This window comes from Pituophis catenifer, unplaced genomic scaffold, assembly GCF_029215685.1.
Source record: "Pituophis catenifer annectens isolate HBS135680 unplaced genomic scaffold, rPitCat1.0.hap2 SCAF_17, whole genome shotgun sequence".
NCBI classification, from domain to species: Eukaryota; Metazoa; Chordata; class Lepidosauria; order Squamata; family Colubridae; genus Pituophis; species Pituophis catenifer.
Window position 1 is genome coordinate 11,282,915 of NW_027256897.1, and position 27,574 is coordinate 11,310,488.

The 27,574-nt window shown below is 48.2% G+C and overlaps 2 protein-coding genes across 2 annotated transcripts in view; both read left to right on the forward strand.

The window, feature by feature from the left end:
• The window catches only part of GPSM1 (G protein signaling modulator 1), a 137,729-nt gene extending 119,323 nt beyond the window's left edge, over positions 1-18,406 (forward strand). The window contains exons 12-14 of the mRNA XM_070955529.1: positions 9,472-9,625; positions 13,825-14,027; positions 17,451-18,406. Of these exons, the coding sequence (XP_070811630.1) occupies positions 9,472-9,625; positions 13,825-14,027; positions 17,451-17,618 (525 nt within the window). The 3' untranslated portion in view covers positions 17,619-18,406. The remainder of the gene's footprint in view (positions 1-9,471; positions 9,626-13,824; positions 14,028-17,450) is intronic.
• Positions 18,407-23,081: 4,675 nt separating this feature from the next.
• Positions 23,082-24,544, forward strand: LOC139325587 (zinc finger protein 502-like). Its single transcript, XM_070955521.1, has 2 exons — positions 23,082-23,131; positions 23,361-24,544. The coding sequence occupies exons 1-2, from the start codon at positions 23,126-23,128 to the stop codon at positions 24,507-24,509; spliced, it is 1,155 nt and encodes a 384-aa protein (XP_070811622.1). The 5' UTR covers positions 23,082-23,125; the 3' UTR covers positions 24,510-24,544.
• Positions 24,545-27,574: the final 3,030 nt, after the last annotated feature.

Consider the following 27,574-nt stretch of genomic DNA (forward strand, 5'->3'; position numbering starts at 1 on the left):
TACTTGAAATAAGGTGGAGATTTTTTTACAAGAATGGTAGAAATATGTGAAATGTAACATATAAGAATGGATGAGGATTGGATGGATTCAGGAGGTGGGAGTGAATGTTCTAAATAAAAATTAGCTTAAATCTTAAAATACTTGAAATGAAATAAGGTAGGCATTTTTTTACAAGGCAAGAATGGTAGAAATATGTGAAATATAACATATAGGATGGATGATGATTGGACAGATTCAGGAGGTGGGGATGAATGTTCTAAATAAAAATTAGCTTAAATCTTAAAAATACTTGGAATGATAACGAGGGAAGACATAGTCATAGTCAAATAAATGATTCATGAGGATAAGGATATATATTTATTTATTTGTTCAACTTGTATGCCGCCTTTCTCCGAAGACTATATATATATTAGGTCGATGATAAGGTAAACTGTCAATTGTAAGCTATGAATTTGGGAAAGGATGCACAAAAGGCTTGGAACCAACCGACAGGCTGTTTGCCATTGAAGATGGTTTTATGTATGTTTCTTTAAAAATAAAAAACTTTTTTCCAAAAAAAAAAACAAAAACAAGCAGTAACAGCGTTGGAAGGGACCTTGGAGGTCATCTAGTCCAACCCCCTGCTCACGCAGGAGAGCTGTTCTAGGGATTCGAACCGCCAAACTGCCAACCTTTGCTCAAAAGGTTGCTCAAAAGCCACGATGCTCAAAAGCCAAGCAGTGGCATCTCGGCTTAAAGGAGAAGTGTGGAAGCCCGAGGGGGGGCGGGCTGGGCTCCAGTGGGGCTTTTCCACATTCCTTGCGTGGGCACAAAAACCCACCCTGGGAATTTTGCCGCGGGCGCCTGTTTCCCAGCCGATTTCTCTCCCCCCACTCCATCTCCAAGGTAGTTTAAACTAACCCAGGTTTAATCTAGCTTGCTTCGCTACAATAGAAAGTCTCGCGGAGTTGGTGGGATCTATCTGCCCTTTTCCAGCTGCTGGGAAGCCGCTTTCCACGCGCTGCCGTGAGGATGCTGAGGGCTCCTTGGTCCTTTTCCAGAAGAGCCAGCTCTCGATCTGCCTACCTAGAGCGTTGCTTTCTCAATCTATAGCAGCTTCCGTTATTTATTTTTATTTATTCAATGCATTTGCCAGCGTGGGAGACTTTTTAAAGTTTTTTTTTCTGGGTGCCACTCAAGGTGCTGGCTGTCACTTTTAAAAGCTCCACCTGGCACAGGTGCTGTGCTCTCTTGGGAAGCACCTTTCTCTAATATCCATCCCGCCAGGTCAAACAGGGTGGGCATGGGCTTACTTAGCCCCTTCCCCTATAAATATTGCCATCGGGTGGAAGATAGGAAGGGTAGCCTTTTCGGTGGTAGCTCCTCCCTTGGTCCTGGTTGATTCCATGCCATCCACTCTGCCCCCCTGAAGTGTGGCAGGGCTTGGCTCACCTTCCGTAAAGCTTGGGAAAATCCGTGCCAAGGATGAATGCAAATTAGAAGATTGACTTGGCACCCAGTTTTTGTAACTTTTAACGTTTTAATTCAGAGGTCTTCAAACTTGGCGGCTTTAAGACTTGTGGACTTCAGCGCCCAGAATTCCAAGTTTGAAGACCTCTGTTTTAATGTGTTTAGTTTTGTAGTTTTAATATCGTTTTATATGTCGTTGGGAGCCAGCCAAAATTAGTTCAAAGATGGGCGGTTAAGTGTGTGTGTATGTAAGAGAGGGGGGGGAGGAAGGGAACGGGGAGGGGGAAGGGGAGGAAGAAAGGAGAGGAAAGGAAAGGAAGGGAAGGGGAAGGGTAGGGTGGCTGGTGGCTCAGCAGACTGATAGCATTGTGATTAAGTAGCACCAGCTATCTGCAATTACTGTAAGTTCGAATCCCACCAGGCTCAAGGTTGACTCAGCCTTCCATCCTTTCTAAGGTGGGGAAAATGAGGACCCAGTTTGTGGGGGCAATAAGCTGACTTTGTATAAAAAATATACAAAAGTATGAACGCTATTGCTTAACGCATTGTAAGCCGCCCTGAGTCTCCGGAGAAGGGCGGCATATAAATCAAATTAAAAAAAAAAAAAAGGAAAGGAAAGAACAGGAAAAGAAAAAGGAAGGGAAGGAAAAAGGAAAGGGAAAAAAAAAAGAAAAGAAAAGGACTGCCAGTAAGTAATTCTGGGAGCATGCTGGCTGGAGAAAATTCTGGCAATTATCCACATAATGTAAACTTAGTAAACATTGAGAAACAACGGCGGTAAAGAGATTACAAATTCTGTGCTGCAGAAGGTTTCTTTAAACAGTGGGTGGAGAGGCTAATTCGATGTAGCGGCTATTTCTCATGGCATCGGAAAATGGGAGTTTTCCATGGCTGGACTTTGTACAGTTTAATCGGGAGGAGGGAGGAGGGTTGAGCCCCGTTGTGCTTCAGTGACACCCAACTGTTGTTAAGATGCCGCTTAGCCCCTGGTGGACTCACAATACACCGATGGCTTCCCTTCTGCCTTTCTGACTTGCAACGTAAGTCCCCGCTTCGTGGTGGCGCGGTGGTCAGAATGCAGTATTGCAGGCTAATTCAGCTCACTGCCAGGAGTTCGATTCTGACCGGCTCGAGGTTAACTCAGCCTTCCGAGGTGGGTCAAATGAGGACCCAGATTGTTGGGGGCAAGAGGCTGACTCTGTAAACCTCTTAGAGAGGGCTGTAAAAGCACTGTAAAGCGTATATAAATCTAAGGGCTATTACTCTTTGTCTCTATGTCTGTCTGTCTATTATCTATCTCTCTATTATCTATCTATCTATCTATCTATCTATCTATCTATCTATCTATCTATCCATCCATCCATCCATCCATCCATCCATCCATATCGATCTATCTACCTCTCTAACTGCTTAGAGAGGGCTGTAAAAGCACTATGAAGCGGTATATAAGTCTTAAGGGCTATTGCTATTTGTCTCTATGTCTATCTGTCTGTCTGTCTGTCTGTCTATCTATCTATCTATCTATCTATCTATCTATCTATCTATCCATCCATCTATCCATCCATCCATCCATCCATCCATCCATCCATCTATATCGATCTATCTACCTCTCTAACTGCTTAGGGAAGGCTGTAAAAGCACTATGAAGCGGTATATAAGTCTAAGGGCTCTGGCTATCTATCTCTATGTCTGTCTGTCTATTTGTCTAGCTCTATATCTATTTAAGAGCTATGGTGGCGCAGTGGTCAGAATGCAGTATTGCAGCCTAATTCTGCTCACTGCCAGGAGTTCGATTCTGACCGGCACGAGGTTGACTCAGCCTTCTATCCTTCCGAGGTCAATAAAACGAGGACCCAGATTGCTGGGGGGGGGGGGGGCGGGAGCGATAGGCTGACTCTGTAAACCGCTTAGAGAGGGCTGTAAAAGTACTGTGAAGCGGTATATTAAGTGCTATTGTCTTCTGCTTCAGTTTGGCTCCTTCCCCACCTCCTGTGCCTTTTAGCTGATCTCGTTTTGGACACGGCCTTATCCCAAAAGACCCGTGTTCCAAAATAGCTTAGCTAACTCCCTTTTGCTCCATCCCACACACTTATCCTCCCCCAGTCCCCCCCCCCCGTGCCCACAACCTGTTCCAAAGGAGGCTAAACCTGCATCCTAATTTACTCTGCCTCCACTCGTTTTTGGGAGAGCGATCGATCCTGATTCTCTTCCTAACAGCAGGCGGGAAGGGAATGAAACTGGGAGAAATTCGCCAGCCTCTTCATGCAGACTGTGTGTATGTGTGTGTGTTAAAAGTCAGCTCAATTTGCTGTTGTGCAGGAGGACTTGGCAAAGAGAGCTTTTGTGCCAACCCGAAGGCAGGTGGGCAGCGGTCCTCCAGAAATCTGTGCATCCTTGAAGGGAGCCCAGCCCAAACACACACACTGAGCCAAAAGTGTAAACTCTTGGTTAAATTAGGGATTGCCAGGAAGCAGATGACCGTGGCCGGTTGCTCTGCCGTTGGCATCGACGGCCACCTTCTCCTAAAGCCATGGGATGAAATGGCATCAGTTTTGTGAGCTTTGAATCCAGTGGGTTGGTCAGAAAGGGTGAGACCTCCTGAGTTTTTTTGCTGTGGCAGATTAACACACTTTCTGCCCTCTACAACAGTGATGGCTAACCTTTTTGCCATCACATGCCAGGAATGGGGGTGTCGCATGTGCGTGTGCCCATACTCATAATTCTATGCGCCCCACGCATGCACGCGTGACCCCCACCCCTGCTCCCTCGCTCCTGGCACGCAATGGCATAGTAGGCCCATTTTTTGCTCTCCCCAGCCTCCAGAGCCTTTCTAGAAGTCTGGGGAGGGCAAAAACGGCCTCCCGCCCCCCCGAGGCTCTCCGGAGGCCGAAAATGGCCTGTTTGCCAACTTCCAGTGGGACCGGAAGTCCCGTTTCTGGTGGGACCAGAAGATGGCAAACGGGCCTTTTTTGGCCTCCGGGGGGGCTGGGAAGGCTGTTTTCGCCCTCCCCAGAAAGGCTCTGGAGGCTGGGGAGAGAGAAAAACGGCCCTTCCCCACCACCCCACCAGGCCCTCTGGAAGCAGGAAACAGGCTGTTTCCCTACTTCTGGTGGGCCCAGAAGGCCCAAAAACCAGCTGGCTGGCACGCACATGCACACCGGAGCCCACCAGTATGGCTACACATGCCACCTGTGACACGCGTGCCATAGGTTCGCCATCACGGCTCTACAAGAAGCATTAAGTGGTTGTGGGCTAGGCTGGAAGAATCCCAGAGATAAAACAAGGACTAATAATTCTGCAAGGCTGCTCAGAGAAAACACAAAGCATGAAATCACCAGGCGTCAAGGAACATGGGTGCATGCGCATGTGCGCCCATGTGCACCCGCTCTTCTGACTCTTGTTTATTACTGATTGCACCTTTGTCAGGTGAGTCTGACACCTTTGAGTCTGGCAGCCTCAGCGATTGTAAGTGGCGTGGACTTCAACTCCCAGAATTCCCCAGCCTGCATTCTGGATGGGAGTTGAAATCCACCCATCTTAAAGCAGCCAGGATTGCAAAAACGGGACATGGCTTTTCGTCTACAATGAAATTTTGGACGTCCTTATCCGACAGACCTTGTATTGCTTGATTCTGTGATGCTTGCCAATTCCCAGCGTATTATTTTTGAGAATCAGGTTGAGAAACGGGGTCTTAGAGGAACGACACCCTTGTGAGGTAGGCTGGGCTGAGACAAGCGACTGAAGCAGGGTTCTCCAGGAAGCTTCTGCGGTTGAAGGGCGCGGGCCTGGAACCTGATTCTCCCCATTCCTCACCCAGAGCTTCCCTGCTGGAACATTGTATGAACAGGCTGCTATAGGCTAATAGGCTAGACAAGGAGCTGACCACAACCTGTCCCAGGTCAGAAGCACCTGAAGAACAAACGCTGTTTTTCTGGAGGGTTTCTTTCTTTCTTTCTTTCTCTTTTTTTGCTGGCAGGGAAATTCTGGAGTTGAAAACCACAGGTTTTAAAATTGTCAAGAATCACTGGTTGACTGTCAGACTTAGATGCTATCTCAAAATTAAATGAATTTCCAAACTGCCAATCTTTAAGGAAATCTTTTCTTTAATTGAGCACAGCCACCGGATCATGACTCGATGCGGACAAGATTGACCTTTTGCCCCCCAATTTCCGATCCCCAAATCTCTGCTTCTCATTGGCTATCTTCCAAGTCATTCTCCAGACTTCTTTTCTCGTCATTTCCCAGGAATGTCTCCCCGTCCTCATTTCCACGACAACCCGACTTCAAAGGGATTTAGCAGGCAAAAGTTCAGAGCTTATCTCTCTCCTCTGCTCTCTATGCCAGCGTTGAGGCGCTGACATCGACAATTCGACAGCTTCAACTTCAGAAGTTGTAGGTGCTTCATCACGGGAAGAAAAGACTGGACTGCCAATTGTCTGAAATGGTATAGGGCAGTGGTCGGCAACCCGCAGCTCTGGAGCCGCATGTGGCTCTTTCATCCCTCTGCTGCGGCTCCCTGTCGCCGGTCGGCTCCACAATTGATAGGGCTTTTGGTTAGGATAGGTAGAGGAAAAAGGACACCGTGCTAGGAGGAGACTCTATGGTGGGGGAACCGGACTTTCGATCGGCTCCAGAATTGAACGGAGGCTTCCGGTTAGGACCTTTGTGGCTCTTTGAGTGTTTAAGGTTGCTAACCCCTGGTATAGGGCCATAATGGCGCGTGTGCCGGAGGTAGCACACAGTGCCCTCTCTGAAGACACGCGAACCGTCGTCCCAGTTAAGCTCCGCTGTGCATGCATGTGTGCCTCCTGCTGACCAGCTGGTCTTCGTGTCTCTGCCATGCATGCGGGGGAGCAGGGGGCCACGCACACATGTGGGGGCACGCGGAGGGCATGCGGGGGTGCTTGCGTATGTGCGGGGAACGCGTGCAGGGGGCATCAGTGGTAAAATCCTACCAGTTCGCACCAGTTCAGGTGAACCGGTAGTGATAAAAGCTACCGGTTGGTCTGAACCGGTATTTCCAACGATCAGCTGTGCTGTGCGATTTATATTCGCTAGAAAGCAGGAAATCCTGCTTTCTAGCAAATCTAAATCGCGCGGCACAGCTGTTTCCCGCACCCCTCGCTATTCTACTTACCTTCAAACGGCTCCTTTTTCCACCCGAAGCGTGCGTTTAGTGCGTTTACTTCACACGCGGTGGCGTCCCGCAGAGGATTTCACCACTGGCGTGCGTGCATGCGTGGGGAGCGGGACACATGCACAGGGGCCGTGCTCGCCTTGCCTTTTGGGGGTTTGAGTGCCCGCGCTTGCGCTTTGGGCACTAGGTCTGGAAAAGGTTAGCCCTCGCTGGTTATAGTGCAGTGATGGCTAACCTTTTTGCTGTCGTGTGCCAAAAGCGGGGGGAGCGCATGGGGGGGTCGTGCACGCGCGTGCCGACACCCATAATTCAAAGCCCCCCACAGCCCCGCGCATGTATGCATGACACCCCCCTCTGCCCCCCACTTTTGGCACATGATGGCCTAGTGGGACCGATAGGCCTGTTTTTCGCCCTCCCCAGGCTCCAGAGGCTTTCTAGGAACCTGTGGAGGGTGAAAATGGTCTTCCCCAACCCCCGGAGGGCCTCCAGAGGCTGGAAACAGCCCATTTCCCGACTTCCGATGAGCCCGGAAGGCCCGAAAATCAGTTGGTTGGATCTGAACTAGGGCAACGCTCGCGTGCCCACAGATATGGCTCCGCGTGTCACCTGTGGCACGCGTGCCATAGGTTCGCCATCACGGTTATAGGGTCTCCTGCTTGAGCAGGGGGTTGGACTAGAAAACCTCGAGGGTCCCTTCCACCTCTGTTCTGTCTCTGACTTAGAGTTTATGGTTACAGCACGGAATAGCTGTTGCGAATCAGAGCAAAGATTTGTAAATATTGCTAATCGGGGCACACGGTTTAGAAATAATTTCGGCGAGCAAAGCCGCATGGAACGGGCTGTCCTCCTTCTGCCTCTACAAGGCCAGGCTGTTTTTAAAATCGCAGCCAATAATTTTAGACTCTTATTTCTAAATACGACTTTTGGGAAGATGGACACCCTGTCCCCACCTCAGCCCAGCCTTTCCGTGTCTTTGGAGTATTTCTGTTTCCTTGTCTTTCAGCACCGTAAGGCGGAAAGCTAACGTTGTGGAGACAACAAGCTAAGGTTTTGTGGGTTTTTTTGCAGTGGGAGCAGGGAGAGACAAGTTTACTGTCAGGAACAGTATTTATAACCAGCAGGTGACATCGCTGTGAAACTCTCTATTGAAGGGAAACAGTTTAACTCTCTCCAGTGTGGAGTTTAACAGAAGCAGCTGAAAGAAACTCAGGCCTGGAAAGCTTTATGAGTTGACAGCAGGGTGGATTTGATTTAAATCGAGTCGATTTAAATCATGATTTAAATCACTAGTAAAAAGGCTTGATTTAAATCGACTCGATTTAAATCATAACTTTTAAAGAGCAACTGTCATCTCTGCTACTCCTTTGACCCACTGTTGACTCACCGATAGTCCCAGTGTTGCAGAATATACAGCCTCGTGCTACATAACTAAGCTCCGTTTCATGCTGAATAAACTAAATTATTTATGTATCTTAAATAGAAAACTACCTTACGATAGATTTTTACCCCGAAAGTTTTTTATTAAAATAAATTCAATAAAAATCAAAAAAAATCTGATTTAAATAAAAAAATCCGATTTAAATAAAAAAAAATCCGATTTAAATTAAAAAAATCTGATTTTTTTTATTTATTTTTTTTAAAAAATCATTGATTTTTATCCACCCTGATTGACGGTATATATGTTGGGTATTTTTTTTTTAAATGCACATTTCTTTTCAGTGTCATGTATGTTTTGTGTTTTTTAGGGATTCTTTTTTTTAAGTTTTCAATTTTGGGGGGAGTTTTCCATTTTCACTTCTCTTTGAATGAAATAAATGTCATTGGATTAAAAAGAAATAAGGCTGCGCTAGAAATTAAGGCTCCTTTAAGATCTTTTTCCGAGTTGGTGGAGGGGGAGAAATGCAACCTAGGGATAATGTTCAGAGATGGGCAACAGGCTTCGACTCAACCCTTCCAAGACCGAGTGGCTGTGGCTGCCGGCGTCCCGGTATAGCCAGCTGACGCCATCGCTGGTTATTGGGGGCGAATCATTGGCCCCCACGGAGAGGGCCCGCAACTTGGGTGTCCTCCTGGATGCACGGCTGTCTTTAGAAGGGCACATGACCGCCGTGGCCAGGGGGGCTTTCTATCAGGTTCGCCTGATACGCCAGTTGCGCCCCTTTCTGGACCCGGACTCCCTACGCACGGTCACTCAAGCACTCGTCACCTCTCGTCTGGACTATTGTAACGCTCTCTACATGGGGCTCCCCTTGGGGTACACCCGGAGGTTCCAACTGGTACAGAATGCGGCCGCACGGGAGATTATGGGAGCGATGGGGCGCTCCCATGTGACTCCTGCGTGAGCTGCATTGGCTTCCGGTGGACTTCCAGGTGCGCTTCAAAGTGTTGGTGATCACCTTTAAAGCACTCCATGGCTTAGGGCTGGGGTACTTACGGGACCGCCTTCTGCCACCAATTGCCTCCCACCGGCCAGTTCGCTCCGACAGAGAGGGCCTCCTCAGCTGCCGTCAGCCAGACAATGCCGGCTGGCGACCCCCAGGGGGAGAGCCTTCTCTGTGGTGTCACCTACCCTTTGGAACAATCTACCCCCAGAGATACGAGTGATCTCCGACCTCCAGACTTTTTGTCGGGCCCTAAAAATTTACTTTTTTCAGTTAGCCGGTCTGTCTTGATTTTAGGGTTGGTTTTAACATTTTGATACTGATTTTAAATTGACAAGTTTTAAATTACGGGCCAAATTTATTAATTATTTTAAATCTATTTTTAATTGTAATGTTATGTATAAATGTTTTTATTTTGGCTGTTCACCGCCCTGAGTCCGAAAGGAGAAGGGCGGTATAGAAGTTTATATATATATCAACGTCTCATGGCCATCATCATTGCAGAAAATCAAGCGAGGCCCTTCCAGCGAGGACTGCTTCTTTCACCTCCTGAGCAAATTCCAGAGCAATCGGATGGAAGACCAGAGGTGTCCTTTGGAGGACTCCCAGAGGGATGAAGCAGCAGCTACCCTTCTCCCTGCCCTGGAAGAAACACAGAGTAAGTAGGCCAACCTTAGTAAGTAAGAGTAAGTGGGCCAAGCAGTGAGGGGGATCTCGGAGTCTCAGTGGACAACCAGTTAAATAGGAGCCAGGAGTGTGCGGCGGCAGCCAAAAAAGCCAACACAATCCCAAATTGCATGAACAGAGGGATACAATCAAGATCGAGGGAGGTACTAATACCACTCTATAAAGCCTTAGTAAGACCACACCTAGAGTACTGCATCCAGTTTTGGTCACCACACTATAAAAAAGAGGTTGAGACTCTAGAAAGAGTGCAGAGAAGAGCAACCAGGATGATGAGGTGACTGGAGGCTAAAAGATATGATGAACGGTTGCAGGAACTGGGCCTGGCTAGCCTAGGGAAGAGAAGGATCAGGATAGCAGTATTCCAATATTTGAGAGAGGAGGGGGTCAACCTGTTTTCCAAAGCACCCAAACGCCAGACAAGGAACAATGGATGGAAACTGATCAAGGAGAGATTCAACCTGGAAATAAGGAGACATTTTCTGACAGTGAGAACAATCCACCAGTGGAACAGAAGTTGCCTTCAGAAGTTCTGGGAGCTTCATCACTGGAAGAGACTGGACTGCCATCTGTCAGAAATGGCGTAGGGTCTCCTGCTTGGGCAGAGGGTTGGACTAGATGACCTACAAGGTCCCTTCCAACTCTGTTAATATCTGGGCCGCCAGCTTCCCCGAGCCTTCCTTCATGTCCTGAGCTGGGTTGTTGTTGTACAGCTGCAACGCAACTTTTTAGGTGACACAATAATGACATGGCCAAGAAGCGTCCTTGCGATGGACAGGCGGAAATTCCCCCCCTTGGGGGAAAAGAGACAGGCACAGACTTTGACCCAAGGAAGGGCCCTGCTGGCCTCTTGACAGCGCTTTGAGGTAAACCAAGTTGAGGAGCAAACATCACATGGATTTGAGGGACATTATAGTTATTGGAGACCCAGCAACAGAGTCTTGAAAGTCTGCTCAGGTTCTCTCTGTCCCTTCTTACATTAAATGAGAATCAAGGTGGAGTTACAGGTAGTTCTCAATTTAAGACTTATTTGTTTAGCAACCATTCGAAATTACGTGTCAGGGTTCCAAGTAATACACCTATAGCAAAGGGAACTCCGAGGCAAGCAGTTTCCTCCAAGCAGACGTTTATTGGATGTATCATATTGGCACAAGCTGGTGAAAACCGACTCTAAAAGTCCCCGCGGTTTTCACCTCATTAAAAATAAGTTTTCCCCCCTTTTCCAAACAATCAGTCACATGGTCCAATCAAAGTACTGTCTGGTTGCTTGGAAACTTCACTCCTCCTCTCTTCAGCCACCTGTGGGAATGTCCTTGGTTCTCAGGGGAAACTATTTTGTTTTGGCTACCAAACCCCCAGAGATCTCTATTCCCCCCTCCCTCTCCCTCAGCACCATTGTGGCAGCACTGAAGCCTCCCCCCCCCCAAGATGGCCTCGGTCAGGCTAGCTTCAGAGTTGACATTACGACAGTGCTGAAAAATGGGATTTACTTAATAAATTTACTTAAACGGGCCTGGGTACTTACGGGACCGCCTTCTGCCACCGATAGCCTCCCACCGGCCAATATGCTCCCACAGAGAGGGACTCCTCAGGGTGCCGTCGGCCAGACAATGTTGGCTGGCGACTCCCAGGAGGAGGGCCTTCTCTGTGGCAGCACTTGCCCTCTGGAATGACCTGTCCCCGGAGATACGTAGGATCCCAGATCTCTGTGCTTTTCTCCGTGCCCTAAAAACCTTAAAACTTTTTTATTTCATCAAGCCGGGCTGTCTTAACACCCCTCCCCCCTTAGATATTTTTAATTGTTAATTGATTTTAGTTGGGGTGTTTTAAATTTATTGGGCCAAAATTTGTTTAATTCTTTTTAAAATTTAAAATTTTGTATGTGATGTTTTTATTCTTGGCTGTTCACCGCCCTGAGTCCAGTGGGAGAAGGGCGGTATAAAAATCTAATATGTTTGTGAATCCGCTGGGGCTGGCAAAGACTGCATTTTAGATGATAAAGATAAAGCCCCAGCATTTTTAGGAGCACCAGTTTTTATTTGCCTTGAAGCCATTTTCTAAATTTCAAATTGCACTTTTTCCACAGCCAAATCAACAAGTCCAATAAGTCCAATTAGTTGTAAATATTATCCTTTGTAAAAAGTCAGTACTGAATTCTTTAATCTTTAAATCTTAATTCTCCTGTAAAGTCCATTAATTTTGAACGGGGCTGCCAGCGCTAACGAGCACTTTCCTCTTAACTTTCACTTTCACACCCCTTTAAGGGTCTATAGATAGTTAGCATATGTTAGTATATGATTGTTAAATGCTATACCCTGTATTTTGCTCTGGGAAGTCGGTGGGGGGGAGGGTTGGGGAGGGAGATGGGAGGGGGGATGGGAAAACATTTGTAAAAATTTTTTAAAGCTTTTTATTAAAAAAAAATCTAATAAAATAAATAAAAATAAATAAATACACCTTTCCCTGGAGTTGTGGCCTTTGCAGGGCCCCCACAGCCGTATGATGAAAATTTAGGTTCCTGGCAGCCTGCCTGCACTTACGACTGCAGGGTGTCAGGTTCCGATGTCATCTCAAATAAATTGCATTCCCAAACAATTAATCTTTGCTGAAATCTTCCATTTATTAAGTACGACAATCTGGCCCTGACTTCGTCGTAGCCGATACTAACCCTCTGACCCCAAACCCTTCCCTTTCCGTTCCCCAATTCTCAGCGTCTCATTGGCCATCTTCCAAGTCAGTCTCCCCAGCTCCTGACTTCAACCCACAGGAATGTCCCCCCTCCCATCCCATCTCCTAGGGGATATTATCTACAGAGAAAATAAGTAGGTGAAAAGTCAAGCCTCGTCTTCTCCTCTTTATGGCAGCATTAGAATGCTGACACGGGCTCTGCAGGTCTCCCACCTATCTATCTCTCTCCCCCCCCCAATACACACCTGGCCCATGCAAAGTACCTCGCTCACCTTCATCATTTTTCTCCAAGTACTGATGGGCACATCTAGCCTATGCAAGGCGCAGCCTTCTTACCGAGGCTGCCTCGTGCCATTCGAAGGAGTCCGTGGTGGCAGAGTGGTTGGAATCAGAGGTGGTATTCAGCAGGTTCTGACCAGTTCTGGAGAACCGGTAGTGGAAATTTTGAGTAATTCGGAGAACCGGTAAATACCGTCTCTGACTGGCCCCGCTCCCATCTATTCTCTGCCTCCTGAGTCCCAGCTGATCAGGAGGAAATGGAGATTATGCAGTATCCTTCCCCTGCCATGCCCACCAAGCCACGCCCACCGAACTGGTAGTAAAAAAAAATTGAATCCCACCACTGGTTAGAATGCAGCACTGCAGGGCTAACTCACTGCCCACTGCCAACAGTTCGATCCTGACCAGCTCAGTGTTGACTCATCCTTCCAAGGTCGGTAAAATGAGGACCCAGATTGACTCTGTAAATTGCTTAGAGAAGACTCTAAAGCACTGTAAAGCAGTATATAACTCTAAGGGTTATGGCTATTGCTCTTCCTTTTTCCCTCCCTTCCTCCCTCCCTCCGTCCCTTCCCCCTTTCCTTCCTTCCTTCCTTCCTTCCACCCCCCCTCCCTTTCCATGGTGTGCCATGGTTAGAATGCAGTATTGCAAGCTAATTCTGCCCACTACTAGCAGTTCGATCTTGACTGGCTCAAGGTTGACTCAGCCTTCCATCCTTCTGAGTTCGGTGAAATGAGGACCCAGATTGACTCTGTAAATCACTTAGATAAGGCTAAGGCTATATACCGCACTGTAAAGAAGGCTATATACCGCACTGTAAAGCGGTATATAACTCTAAGGGTTATGGCTATTGCTCTTCCTTTTTCCCTCCCTTGCTCCCTCCCTCCGTCCCTCCCCCCTTTCCTTCCTTCCTTCCTTCCTTCCTTCCTTCCTTCCTTCCTTCCTTCCTCCCTCCCTCCCTCCCTCCCTCCCTCCCTCCCTTCCTTTCCATGGTGTGCCATGGTGTGCCTTGGTTAGAATGCAGTATTGCAGGCTAATTCTGCCCACTACTAGCAGTTCGATCTTGACTGGCTCAAGGTTGACTCAGCCTTCCATCCTTCCGAGGTCAGTGAAATGAGCTGAGCTGATACCCCTCCGTCCCAGGTAACTAAAGGTTCCTCCAGGGCTGGCCGGCTTGCTCATCCCTCAACTGGTTTCTCTCCCAGCTCAGTCCATGGCCTCCCCGCAGACCGAGGAGCTCTTCGACCTCATTGCCAGCTCCCAGAGCCGGCGTCTCGATGACCAGAGGGCCAGTGTGGGGAATCTGCCCGGCCTCCGCATCACGCCCAGCAACCTCGGTCACCTCCGCATGGACGGCGAGGCCCAGGAACCTGGCGATGAATTCTTCAACATGCTGATGAAATGCCAGGTAGGTTGGTGGCTCTCTCGCCCTTCCTACACTTGGTGGGAAATTCTAACAGGAAATGGGAGGGAAATTCAACCTCTGCCAAAGCTCCCAGGGACGAGGGGCTTCTCTCGTTGCTCAGGCCTTCGCGTTCCCCGGGTGAGCGTAGAACTCTTTTAGGGTTAACGCTTTGGCCTTGGGGCGAAGGTCTGGGTTCAAGCCGGGCTGGTTTAGGAAGAAATTTTTAAATTTTTTAAATGTTTTAATTGGTTTGTGATTTTTAAATTTTTGGGTCAAATTTATATATGTTGTGGCCCCGCCCTCTGAGCCTATCTCATCGGAGGAAGAAATCTCCGAACATGAGGAAGAGGAGTCAGCCAGGCCTCCCTCTCCAGGCCCCTCCCCTCTGGCACTGTCTCAGGTGCCGGCCGAGGGAGAGGAGATTAGCCAGGAGCCAGGTGTCTCGGATGAGAGCGAAGGAGAGCCGTCATTCCTGGACGCACGCCAACGAAGGTGTGATAAACGGTTGCAGCAGCTAAGGAGGCGTGCTAGGGATTAGAATTGAGTCACTGGACCACACCCCAGAGACTATATAAGAGAGGGTGGTGGCTGGTAAAACTCCGTGACGAACAAAAACGAACTTTGGCTAGTCACATTGAACAACGTCTGAAGCTGCCGAAAGGGATATTGTTTTGCTGGACTATTTGCAATGCGTATGTAATTTTATGTTATCTGTTGCAGTAAAAGCTCTTGGCAGACGGTGATTATATTGCTGCCAAGTTTGAGATAACGACCTGTGTGTGTGCCAAGCACTTTCTTAACCCACGGCTGGCTGTGTTTGTGTGTGTGTGTGGACGGAGACAGATCAATATATATTTTAATTGTTTTTAATATTTGTATTTCATGTTTTTAATTCTGGCTGTGCACCGCCCTGAGTCCTCAGGGAGAAGGGCGGTATATAAATTGAAAAATAAAAAAAATAAAAAAATAAAGCCATCATTTAGCCACGGGATTCACAGCGGGGATTTTGAACCACTGGCTTTCTTGCAGCTAAATCTACCTTACAGGCAAGGATAGGATAGGGGATAGGGGATAGAGATTATTAGAATAATTAGAATTAGAATAATTAGAATTAGCATAGAGTTGGAAGGGACCTTGGAGGTCTTCTAGTCCAACCCTACACCACTTCAAACAAATGGTTATCCAATCTCTTCTTAAAAACTTCCAGTGTCGGAGCATTCAAAACTTCTAGTGGCAAGTTGTTCCACTGGTTAATTGTTCTCACTGTCAGGAAATTTCTCCTTAGTTCTAGGTTGCTTCTCTCCTTGATTGTTGAGATGGAGATGAAATGGGGAGGGGGAAAGGACACCCCCGACATAGGCCATTTTCAACAAAGCGGGATAGAAATGTAGTAATGAAATAAACGACATATGGCTGTTTTATTTTATTTTATTTTATTTTATTTTATTTTATTTTATTTTATTTTATTTTATTTTATTTTATTTTATTTTATTTATTGTTTAGTTTGTTCAGAGCAGTCTGGTCCAGTTCATGAGACGTTGTGGCTAACTTTTTTTTTATCTAGCATTGGGCAAATTTTAGCTTTTGGTGGAAGGTCACTGGTGTGGTGCCAGTCCAGAAGCCTCAGGGACCAAGCGCAGGCTGTCCTCCATTTGGGGAGCCAAGCAGGAGGGGACAATCCTTTTCCACTGTAGGGAAAGACCTTGAGAGTGTAGGGCTCTTCCTGCCTGCCCCTCTAAAGTCAGCTTTAGTCCTTCAAACACTGACTGTCCTCTAAATTAGATTCCACCCGTCCTGCTTTCTCACGCTTTTCCTCCCAAGATGCTCAGCGCCTTGTATGGTGTTCTTACGGCCTCACACGGAAGTCTCCTGACAGCCCCGCAAAGCTGGCTGGCAAGGAAGCCGGGCCCAGGGGTGAAATCCAGCAGGTTCTGACCGGTTCTGCAGAACCGGTAGCAGAAATTTTGAGTAGTTCAGAGAACCGGCAAATACCACCTCTGACTGGCCCCGCCCCCATCTATTCTCTGCCTCCCGAGTCCCAGCTGATCGGGAGGAAATGGGGATTTTGCAATATCCTTCCCCTGCCATGCCTAGCAAGCCACGCCCACCAAGCCAGACCACACCCACCAAGCCACGCCCACAGAGCGGTAGTGAAAAAAATGGGATTTCACCACTGGCTGGGCCTGGTGCAACCCAAAAGAAAGACTTGGCTTAGTTCCCCTCCCTTAAGTCATGATTATGGCTTTTCTCTTCGCTTTTCTGCCAGGGTGGGTTTGATTTAAATCAAGTCAATTTAAATCACGATTTAAATCATTAGAAAAAAAGGCTTGCTTTAAAGCAACTCAGTTTAAATCATAATTTTTAAAGCACAACTATCATCTCTTGTCCCGCAGCGGCTGCTCCTGTTGACTCACCCGCACTCCCATTCACTTTTAACAATCGTACAGTTTGTAGCGTACGTAGATTTGCAGAACATTGGGATAAAGGAATATTCCTGCACTTTGCTTTATGATTTATCTCATGGTTCCTGTGAAATTGTGTGGGATATGGTGGCTCAGTGGCTAGGACGCTGAGCTTGTCGATCAAAAGGTCGGCAATTCAGCGGTTCGAATCCCCAGTGCTACGTAGTGGAGTGAGCTCCCGTTACTTGTCCCGGCTTCTGCAAACCTAGCAGTTCGAAAGAATGTAAAAAATGCAAGTAGAAGGTGATAGGTAACGTTACTGATTGCTTAGTTCAGGAAAAGGGATGTTATGTTTAATTAATGTACTTAAAAGATTTGAATTAAGAGATATACGTATGGGGGTGGAGGAAATGGGTAGATTATGAGTAGAATAAATGCCAAATTAGGATTTATTATATAGTTTCATAGCCGAATGTTGTTTTGAAGGGTATAGTATACAGGGGACATAATAATAATGTTAGAAAGAAATGTTTAGCACATAGGGGGTGGTGTAAAAGGGTGGTAAAGTATTATATAATGTGATATTAATTTGGATTTCATCTTGCAGAAGCCATGGGGGGAGGGGAGGGGGAGGGGGGTTAGGGAGTGGGGGGGAAGGGGGAAAAATTTGTAACTTTTTCAATTAAAAAAGAATGCAAGTAGAAAAATAGGGACCACCTTTGGTGGGAAGGTAACTGTTCCGTGCACCTTTGGCGTTGAGTCATGCCAGCCACAGGATCACGGAGACGTTTTCGGACAGCGCTGGCTTTTCGGCTTTGAAACGGAGATGAGCAGCGCCCCCTGGAGTCGGGAACGACTAGCACATATGTGCGAGGGGAACCTTTACCTTTACCTATCAATGCAGTGCATCTTATCTCAGCTTCCAGAGCTTGGATTCATTGAATGAGTTTACCAAAAATGTAAATATTGCAGATTACTTTTTTTAAAAAAACCATCTATTTTTATCCACCCTTCTTTTCTGCAGTCCTCCCGTCTGGATGACCAGCGCTGTGCCCCGCCCCATTCCATCCCCCGTGGTCCCACGGTGCCCGACGAGGATTTCTTCAGCCTCATCCAGCGGGTCCAAGCCAAGCGCATGGATGAGCAGAGGGTGGACCTGGCTTCTGGCGAAGAAGACCAAGCCGAGGATTGAGCCCCAGATCACCAGCAAAGGCCCAGCTTCAGTTAGGCCAGAGCAAGCGTCCAGCGGAGGGAAGGACTTCTGAATGCTGCCCCCAGCTGAAGATCTGGGCCGTGGCGCTCGGTGCATTCTGGGGGAGGGGAGAGCGGGGGGCAATGCCTCCCTTCAGCACTGTCTCCCCCTGGAGAACATGGCACAGGCGAGAGTGGCAAGCAGAATGGGTGGGCCCTTTCTGCTGACCAAGAGGCCTGTGGGCCAACTGGGTGAGATCGGCAACTATGAGGCATCTTCTCTGCTTGAACATCAGCTATGAAAACCAGGCTCAAGAACTGAGGAAAGGGAAGGTCTGCACCAAGGAGTCTGGATCAGGGCCACGCCCCAAGGGGCTGCTGGAGGGAGGGGTTGACACCTCCACCCCCCACCCTGAAAGTCAGGTTGACTCTGCCTCTTTAGGCCCGGATCCTGTGCCAAATCGTCAGCAGCCAAGTTGGGTATATGAATTGATGACAATCAGTGACTCTGTGTGTCTGTGTGCAAACCTTGCTTTCAAAATATGATTTTGGGTGCCCTTTTATCTCAGGTGCAATCTGATGCTGGTTGGAAAGGTGCTAGGCAGGAGACAGAGGGAAGCAAACATCCAGAGCCAGGATGTAAGGTTTCGGTTAATTGGGTGGAAATCGGGTGGAACCCATAATTACAAATGGCCTTTGACTTATGACCGCAGTTGAGTTCAGAATCGTGTCAGGTGGCCGATTTGCTCAGCGACTGCTGGCTCCTGGCTCTCCCAGTTGTAGTGCTTGGACAGGTTATTAAGCAGAGCTGGGGAGGGGGCTCATGGGGTGGGGGAGATCCAGTGCAGGCTATAAGGCTGTCCAGTATGCAGAAATCTTCCGCAGGCTACAGGGCCCACTTGGCTGATCTGGCACCACTTGTAAATTACTCCACTCCAAAGTGACAATAAAATCATTCTAAGTCTAGTTCTCTCACCTTTAGTATTCTGCATCTCTATAGAAACACAGTAGATGGGTGGGGGTAGTTGCCCCAGTTCTTAAAACAAGGTGGGACGTGATCATTTTGCTTGAGCCTCGGTGGCGCAGTGGTTAGAGTGCGGTACTGCAGGCTCTTGCTGCTGCCTTCCGGCTGCCTGCAATTTGGCAGTTCAAGTCTCACCAGGCTCAAGGTTGACTCATCAGCCTTCCATCCTTCCGAGGTGGGTAAAATGAGGACCCAGATTGTTGGGGGCAAGAGGATGATTCTGTAAACCGTTTAGAGAGGGCTGTGAAGCGGTAGCGAAGTCTAATGGCTCCTACTTGTTAAGATCCTTAAGTGGATTGAATCCCAGGTTAGATGTGCCAGGAAGGCTGGGGAAATCCTGGGGTGCCCGAGGCAGGCCATGCAGGATGGCAGATGCTACAGTGCATCACAAAGTTTGTGTCCAGCCCACTAGGATTGGGAGGTAGGCCTGTTATCACACAAAAGTCTCCCATTTTGCCATTCCTTTCCTATTACCGTCAGGCGTGCCCAGCCTGTGTGTGGCAAGGTCTTCTTACCGAGGCTGCCTTGCGCCGCTCTCCAAGTGGTCTCCATTGCCATGATCCTTCAGAAGTTCTTGGAGTTTTGCATGCTCATTTCGTGGGCCAGAGGAGGGGCAGAGATGGGGTCAGGAAGGGGCAGGTGGGGAAGCTGCAGTGCCCTTGTGGGCAGTCATAAGGTCAGGCAGAGTGCGGAGTGTTGAATTTTCCTTACGTGGCCCCAGGAGCAATGGGCATAACCACAGGGACGGGTTATGTCCCTTCATTCAGGACTGCCATAACGAATGGTTAAATGCGGGCTACCTCTATAGCTATTGCGGCCATCACAAAAATAATATTTTTAGTAACCCATTAAAGGATTTTCAGGCAAAACAATAAAAGTTTTTAGGCAGATTCTGGCCCTCTTTTAATCTGGTTTCCTTGAAGGTAGAGAGGGGTTTTTTTTTCCTTTGCTTATCGTGGACTGTTGGTTTGGAGTTTATTCCTCAATTTAATCCGCAGCTGTGGAATTAGACAAAGTTTGTTGCCGTTTCCCTGGTTCCCCTATTTCTCCTGGTTCCCCTATTTGTGTGGTACTTTCAAAACTCCTGCTTTTTGAAGAGATATTCTATGGTTCCCCCCCCCCTCCATCAAAATCAGGAGCTGGGTTGCATGCTGCAGCTCCTGAAACCATCTGCCTTTTCATAAAACACGTTGGCTACAATAGATGCTCCCCAACTCCTGATTCTTTTTCCTTTTGAACATCTCAGCAAGATTGGAAAACCTGTCAAGAAACACCAAGGTCCCCAGTGTGTTTTCGATCCTCTCTAGTCTGGTCTCTTTGCTGCCGCCCAGAACTGTCCCGAACTGGAGACCAAGACCACAGAAAAGGTTGAGAAGGGAGACCCCGATAACCCCCCGGTCCTAGACCTGGACCAGATCAAGGAAGCCTTTGCCCAATGGGTGGGGCCCAAAGGCCTCGATGGGAACCAGTCCAGGCCATCTGCACAACTCAGTGAACCCAGCTGGCTGTGTTTTTAGGGTGCTTTTCCCCCCTCAAAAAAAGCTATGAGGGAGCCTCCCACTGTCGTGAGGAAAAGGGCCCTTCATGCAACCTGTATCTTGAGCCAAAGGATCCGGGCTCTTGGTGGAGGAGAAACCCATCACTTGTGGTCATGGGAACCCAATAGCAGCAGCTCAGAAACCCTGGCAACTACAGGGAAGGGCTGGCTCTGCTTCCCTGTCTCCATTCCGTCCATCGAATGGCCAGCTTGATGAACGGAAGGGCCGAGGTGGGGGATTGTTCACCTTGCTGGTTGAGAATATCCCAAATTGTCTTCTCAGCAAAAGCATCTTTGATCGCATCCTACAAAGCCTCCAGTGGTAGAGAACGTGCCCTGAGGGTTCAAAGGGTCCCAAATCCCCCTTTCTGGGCATAGCCACACCCGGAAAGCCTTTCTCCTCAGAGTCCGTGGGCAGTGAGGGAAGCGTAGCGGCTGCTGGGGCAAACAGCCCCACCCTTTGCTTCATGCCACAGTAAGGGTCTCCGTGCCCCGAGGCCAAAGCCCCACTCCGCTTCTCTGCTGCAGAGGGGAAGGTCAGCTGGTGGAGAAGGCCAGGCCCTTCCCTTCCTCCAGGCTGGGGCAGAGCAGAAGAAGAAAAGCTGTTGCAGGGACCACCTTGGGTGCTATACTTGAAGGTATCGGTAATTTATTGTTTTTGAAGTGTGTTTCTTTGTGATTTGTGGGAAGGGCAGGTGGGGAAAGGAAGCAAAGAGTTTGAATTCTTTCCCTTCCCTCTGAGAAGTCAAAGAGCTGCCAAATTCATTCAAAAGTACAGAGATCTTGGAGTAGAGAGAGAAAATAAAGTTGTTTGAATAAACTGTGAGCCAAGTTGTTTGGAAATTATTTTCTCAATCCTCCGGGACTAATGCAGGTGTAGGAAGGAAACACAGGGAGAATAAAAAAAGGAGGAGACGCCTACACATCAAGAGCCTTGGTACTACAGTGGTTTAAAGCACCCTGTTATTAACACAGCTGCCTGCAATTTACTGCTGGTTCGAATCTCTCCAAGGCTCAAGGTTGACTCAGCCTTCCATCCTTTCTAAGGTAGGTTAAATGAGGACCCAGTTTGTGGGGGCAATAAGCTGACTTTGTATAAATATACAAAAGGATGAAGGCTATTGCTTAACGCACTGTAAGCCGCCCTGAGTCTCCGGAGAAGGGCGGCATATAAATCAAATTAAAAAAAAAAAAAAAAACACGCAAAGTATGAAGAATAAACAGAGGGAATCTGACGTCCCAGAACACGAGAGCAAAGATGAGATTGCTGCCGTTACTGAAACGTGGGATGAAACCCAGGAGAATTTAAATTTTTCAAAACACCTAATAAAAAGAGGTGGAGGTGGAGTTGCACTTAAACTTAAACCTTTGTAGAAATGCAAAAAGTAAAAAATGAAGAAAACCTCCTTGAATGTATTTGGGTTAATATGAAAGGAAAACAGAATGAGGTTGCCAGAGGTGTATACGACGGACTGCCCAATCGGAGGAACTAGATCAGGGGCGTCAAACTGAAGGGTTCTTGGATCTGGCCCGTGGGGAACAGATCGGACTGGCCCACAATGCCTCTGCCAGCGAAAACAGAGCTCGGGAGGGACGTGTGTAGCCCTACCGGCCCCATTTTCAGCTTCAATGGCCGCCTGCACTCCTCAGCCAGCGAAAATGTTATGAGGGAGGGAGGGTCTGAGATTAGTCCTGTCCTAGCACTTGGCCACCACAGGTGCCCACAAGAAAAGTGAATATGAGCTGGCCATGCCTACCCAGGGATCCCCCCCCAGGTCAAACATAACCTTGATGCAGCCCTGAAGGAAATAAGAGTTTGACACCACTGAGCTAGATGCACCTTTTGCTAAGCATTTAGCTGATGAAAAGAAAGCAGAGGAATGGGGGACTTTCCCTATCCTGACAACTGGGGAACACCCAGTCTCTGCACCTAGTGGGAGGACCAAACAGGTCCCCAATGAGTCTTATTCATTTAAAACCTTCTTATAACTGCCCATCTTTCAGTCAACTCTGTGCAGCTCCCAAAAGGGTGTTTTCAAAAGTATCCAACACATTAAAACATAAAATAAAAACCATCAAAGAAAAACCTGGGGCCAATCCATGCCACCTTCTCCTTGTCTGACCTCCCAGCGCCTGGGGAAAAGCCAGGGGTTTTAAGGCTAAAAGGGTGGGGGCTTTTTAAGAATATGGCTCATATCTCACAAAGCTTCCTTGGCCTTAGAGAGTCCCTTGTAGGGGTTTCTGCTGGAAGACAAGGGGACCATTCAGGGAATCCAACTGAGAGCTTCAGATGCTTGGGGATGGTCTTAATAGGTCCCCACATTTGGGAAATCCACATAGATTATATCAAACAATGGCAGGGAGAAGCTCCTTTGCACCCCCAACAATAAAGTCCAAATTAGCAATAGATTCAGCCACAGCACACTTGCTCCAATGAGGATCTGAGTGGGAGGAGCATTCAAAGGCAATTTATTAGAATATTGTAGCAAAGAGATTTCCCTCAATGAAAAGAGGGAATCCAGGACACAAAGAGCGGCTGATTCAAACTCAGGGTCTCCGAAGGTCCCAGAATAGACCCAACTGGCTGCCCTTCAAGGGCTCATATAAGGCTTCAACCCCTGACCTCCGCCGGCCTCAATACGGGGGGGGGGGGTAGAGAGAGACCGGACCCCAAGTTCAAAGAAAGCCCCCCTCCCCCCTGTCCCACCTCCTCCCCGGACCGTAATAACCCGCGGAACTGCGCAGGTGCCATCTGCCTTGTTGCAGGAAGAAGGACCCTGATTGGTTGAGCTCAGGATGTTGGCGATTGGCAAATGGACTCCGAGAGGCGGATCCTCCAAAGGAAAAGGTGGAACTAGTGGAGGAAAAAGGGCATGAAGCCTCCACTTCCGGAAACAAAACGGGCAAAGAGGGAGCTGCTTCAATCAGCGACAGAGGAGGCCGTTTGATGCAGGTTTGGCACAGGGGATGCTGGGAATCGTAGTCCGGGAGAGTCTCCCTGGAGGGCTAGGAGCCCGAGGCCTAGTCTGGTAGGCGGGAGGGACGGAGACGGGAGGCTGGGAAGGAGGCCATGTCCGCCTGGAGAATACCTGGGAAGCCCATGGGAGGCGGGGGCTTGAGCCTGGGCCTCCCCTGTGGGGAAGGGGACGCAGTCGTGACCCTCTTCTCTTTCTCCCCTGAAGGAGGACAGAGGATGGTGCCGGATGCAGGAAAGAGGCGCCGCCCAGGAGGAGGAGGAGGAGAGCGGGCCCCACGGAGCAGACCTGTCCGGTCCCGGCGCGGCTTCCCCGGGAGACAGCAGGGAAAGGCCGGGGTCTCTGGGGCTGCAGGAGGGAGGAGCCCAGGGGCAGCCTGGGAAAGGCGGCTGCCTGGAGGGCGATGTGGGGAGGAGGAAGCTGGCAGAGACCCCGAGACGGGCCTGGAGGACGGAGGCTCCTTCGGAAGACCCCGAAAACCCCGAGGGAGCAAAGGAACATCAGTGCCCAGAATGCGGAAAAACCTTCAAAAGAAATGGATGTCTTCAAAGCCACCTAATTATCCACACAGGAGAGAAACCTCATAAGTGCCTGGAGTGTGGAAAGAGCTTCACCCAGAGGGGAAACCTTTATACACATCTAAGGATCCACACGGGAGAAAAACCTTATAAGTGCCTGGAGTGTGGAAAGAACTTTAGTCATACCAGCAACCTTTATAGACATCAAAGGATCCATCTGAAAAAATGCATGGAGGGCGGAGGCTCCTTCGGAAAACCCCGAAAGCCCCGAAGGATCCAGGAGGAAGCAAAGGAACATCAGTGCCCAGAATGCAAAAAATCCTTCAAAAGAAAAGGAAGTCTTCAAAGCCACCTAATTATCCACTCAGGAGAAAAACCTCATAAATGCCTGGAGTGTGGAAAGAGATTCAGTCAGAAGGGAAACCTTTATACACATCAAAGGATCCATTCAGGGGAAAAACCACATAAATGCCTCGAGTGTGGAAAGAGATTCAGTCTGAGGGGAAACCTTTATATACATCAAAGGATCCACTCAGGAGAAAAACCACATAAATGCCTGGAGTGTGGAAAGAGATTCAGTCTGAGGGGACATCTTTATAGACATCAAAGGATCCACTCAGGAGAAAAACCTCATAAATGCTTTCAGTGTGGAAAGAACTTCAATCGGAGATCACATCTTGATCAACATCAAAGGATCCACTCGGGAGAGAAGCCATACGAATGCCTGGAGTGTGGAAAGAGATTCAGTCAGAGCAGCAACCTTTATACACATCAAAGAATCCACACAAGAGAAAAACCACATAAATGTCTGGTAAGAAAGGTAATACAATCCAATTAAAACTTTCACTTTTAATAAATTTAATACATATTTGTCTTTTAATAAATTCCTTTAGTCTTCCAGGGCCATGCCCAGGGTCCCAGGCCTGAGTTTGACTGCTGTCGGTCATTCTGATGGCAACTAGCAGAGCAGGCTGTCCTGGGAGGGGCGGGAGGCCTTGTATGAGTCTGGATGTCCATCTGTCAGTGGTTCAGGAATGTTGGATTCTCAACTGGGCAGCTGTGGACGAGATCCCTGCCTGATCCCTGTCCAAGGGCTGCAGTTGAGGGCTGCTCTGATACAGGATCCAGCCCTCCCTCCGTCCGGCCTAAAGCCAGTGCTGCCTGCCCCAAGAGGAGATCACCCCTGCTGGTAATTCAATCAAGTTCAAAATTCGAGGAGAAAATTTCGCTCTCTCTTTCTGTCCTTAAACTTGGCACCATCTAACAATATGGTGTCAGGAAAAGGTGCCTCACCTAAGCAGAAATAATGGGGGGAGCTCACCCGGGATGATGGAACAAAACACAAAACAGCAGGGCCACCCAAAGGGAATGCGATGGGAAGTTCACCCAGAGCTACGTTAATGAGTGGCGCTTCCCTTAACAGAATGCAGCCTACATCCAAAGAGCTTTGCCTTTTGTGCAAAAAGGTTCGAAACGGGCAGCTTGAGTGTTGGTTTGGTCGCCTCCTACAGGCATTTGCCTGGCATTGGTGCACATAGAAAAGGTGGAGCAGGTGAAGTTTCATAGGGAACCTGCCATCTCTTAGGGAACTCTGAGGGCTTTATGACCTCATCCATGCAGGCTAACCTGCCAGTTACTGTCAGTTGTCAGAGAGAAGATGCCTTCAAGAGGTTCGTCAGTCTTCAGAAGGGCTCCTGGACTCTGGGAAATCTTCCTTCTATTTGCAGCCAATTTATCAAGAATTGGATTGCAAGGACGAAAACGCTCATTTGGCCCCTTCTTAGGAAAGGGAAGCAGAGAGAAAATGAGAACACCCAGCCATTTTCCCTGTTACTTTTAATTGTTGGCTGATGGATTTAAATCATGTCTTCATCTCCAAACTCAGGCACCAAGTTTGGTGTGGAACTGAAAAGAACTTGATTACCTGATTTGAGAGACTTCAAGAGAAGCAAAGGGGTTTCTTTGTCCACCTGAAAATACAGATCCTCAAATAATCCAAGCCAAGCAAAAACATTTATTAAGGGAGGGGGGTTCATGTTTTTAAGAGGGCACAGAAACAAATGGTGCATACATTCAGTGTCAGGAAACAAATGATGAAACAATATGAAGCAACAGCATCACACAGTCTGTTTAACTTGCTGTGAATTCACTTCCTTCCTTAGACTTTGCCTCAGTCTCCTCCTCCTCTGCTCTAGGCCTTTTCTCGAGGGTGATTCTTGCAGGAGGAGGGGGGGAGATGGGGGGAGGAGGCTTGTTGTGTAGGACATCTGTGAGCTGATGTTCAAAGTTATCCAGAGGAACCAACGTCCCGAGTTCAGGATACTAATCCCTACAGAGAGCAAAGGAGAGAAAACAATTCTTTATATCTAAAATTATTATTTCTATTCCTGGATCATTGTGGTTGGGAGAGCTTTTGCTCTGTGATGAGGAACTGTGGGAGGTAAAGTAGGGAATCGACCAGAGAGGTTTATAGAGAAGGAACGTCTCTTCTCTTCCCAAATTCAAGGCTGCCCAGAGACGGAGCGTAGGCCAAGCCTTTTCTGAGCCACTAACTCAGTCAACAATAATGTGATAAAAGGATTTCTGGGACATTCTGCTCAGGGAAGGAATTTTCACATGTACACCTGGGCAAAACTCTTATTATATTAAAAATGAAGCCCCCCTGTGGCTCAAGGAACAGCCTAAGCCCCCTCCCACCAGCCTAGGAGCATGTATGGAAGGAGGGTCAAGAGCCTTATTTTCAAGGGAAGAATGAACCCAGGAGAGAAATTTCCAGGCGCATGGAAAGAACTGTGGGCAAAATGGAAATTGGTAAATTTCCCCACAAGGTTCCAGTAGCAACCCCTGAATCTCAAGATCCAAGTGTTTCTTCTTCTAAGAACATAGTAGATAACAGAAAAGCAGAAAAGCAACCTGAGATCCATTACTTAAGAACACGTACTTGTCATCCCCTCTTTTCTGCAGTGTATAAATATTTATTTATTTAAATATTTATTTATTTATTTATTTATTTATTATATTTTTGTATCGCCTTTCTCCCGTAGGACTCAAGGCGGTGTATAGTCAAGAAAAATATAGATACACAAACATCATAAAATTGCTAAATTAAAATTATTATTATAACTTAGTTTGGCCCAATTAAATAGAACCTAAAATTAGATAACATTTTAAAAAACATTCACATGTTCATATGTTTAGCCCCGCTTGTTGGAACATGAGGGTCTTGAGGGCACGGCGGAAAGCACGAAAGTCGGGGATATTCCGTATCTCCGGGGGCACTTCATTCCAAAGGGCTGGAGCCCTCACAGAGAAGGCCCTCCCCCTCGGAGTCGCCAGTCGGCATCATTTGACTGATGGTACCCTGAGTAGTCCCTCCCTGTGAGAACGAACTGGTCGGTGGGAGGCTATTGGTGGCAAAAGACAGTCTCGTAGGTACCCAGGTCCTAAGCCATGGAGTGCTTTAAAGGTGATAACTTAACACCTTGAATCGCACCCGGAAGACCACTGGGAGCCAGTGCAGCTCGCGTAGGAGGTGTTACATGGGCGCAACGAGCTGCACCCATAATCACCCGCACGGCTACATTCTGGACCAGTTGGAGCCTCCGGGTGCTTTTCAAGGGGAGCCCCATGTAGAGAGCATTACAGTAGTCCATACGGGAGGTAACTAGGGCATGAGTGACTGTGCGCAAGGCGTCCCGATCCAGAAAGGGACGCAACTGGTGGATCAGGCGAACCTGATAAAAGGCACCCCTGGCCATGGCCGTCAAATGATCTTCTAAAGATAGCCGTGAATCCAGGAGGACACCCAAGTTGCAGATCCTCTCTGTGAGGAGCAAGATCTCATCCCCAATTGTCAGTGATGGTACCAGTTGACTATACCGGGACGCCGGAAGCCACAGCCAC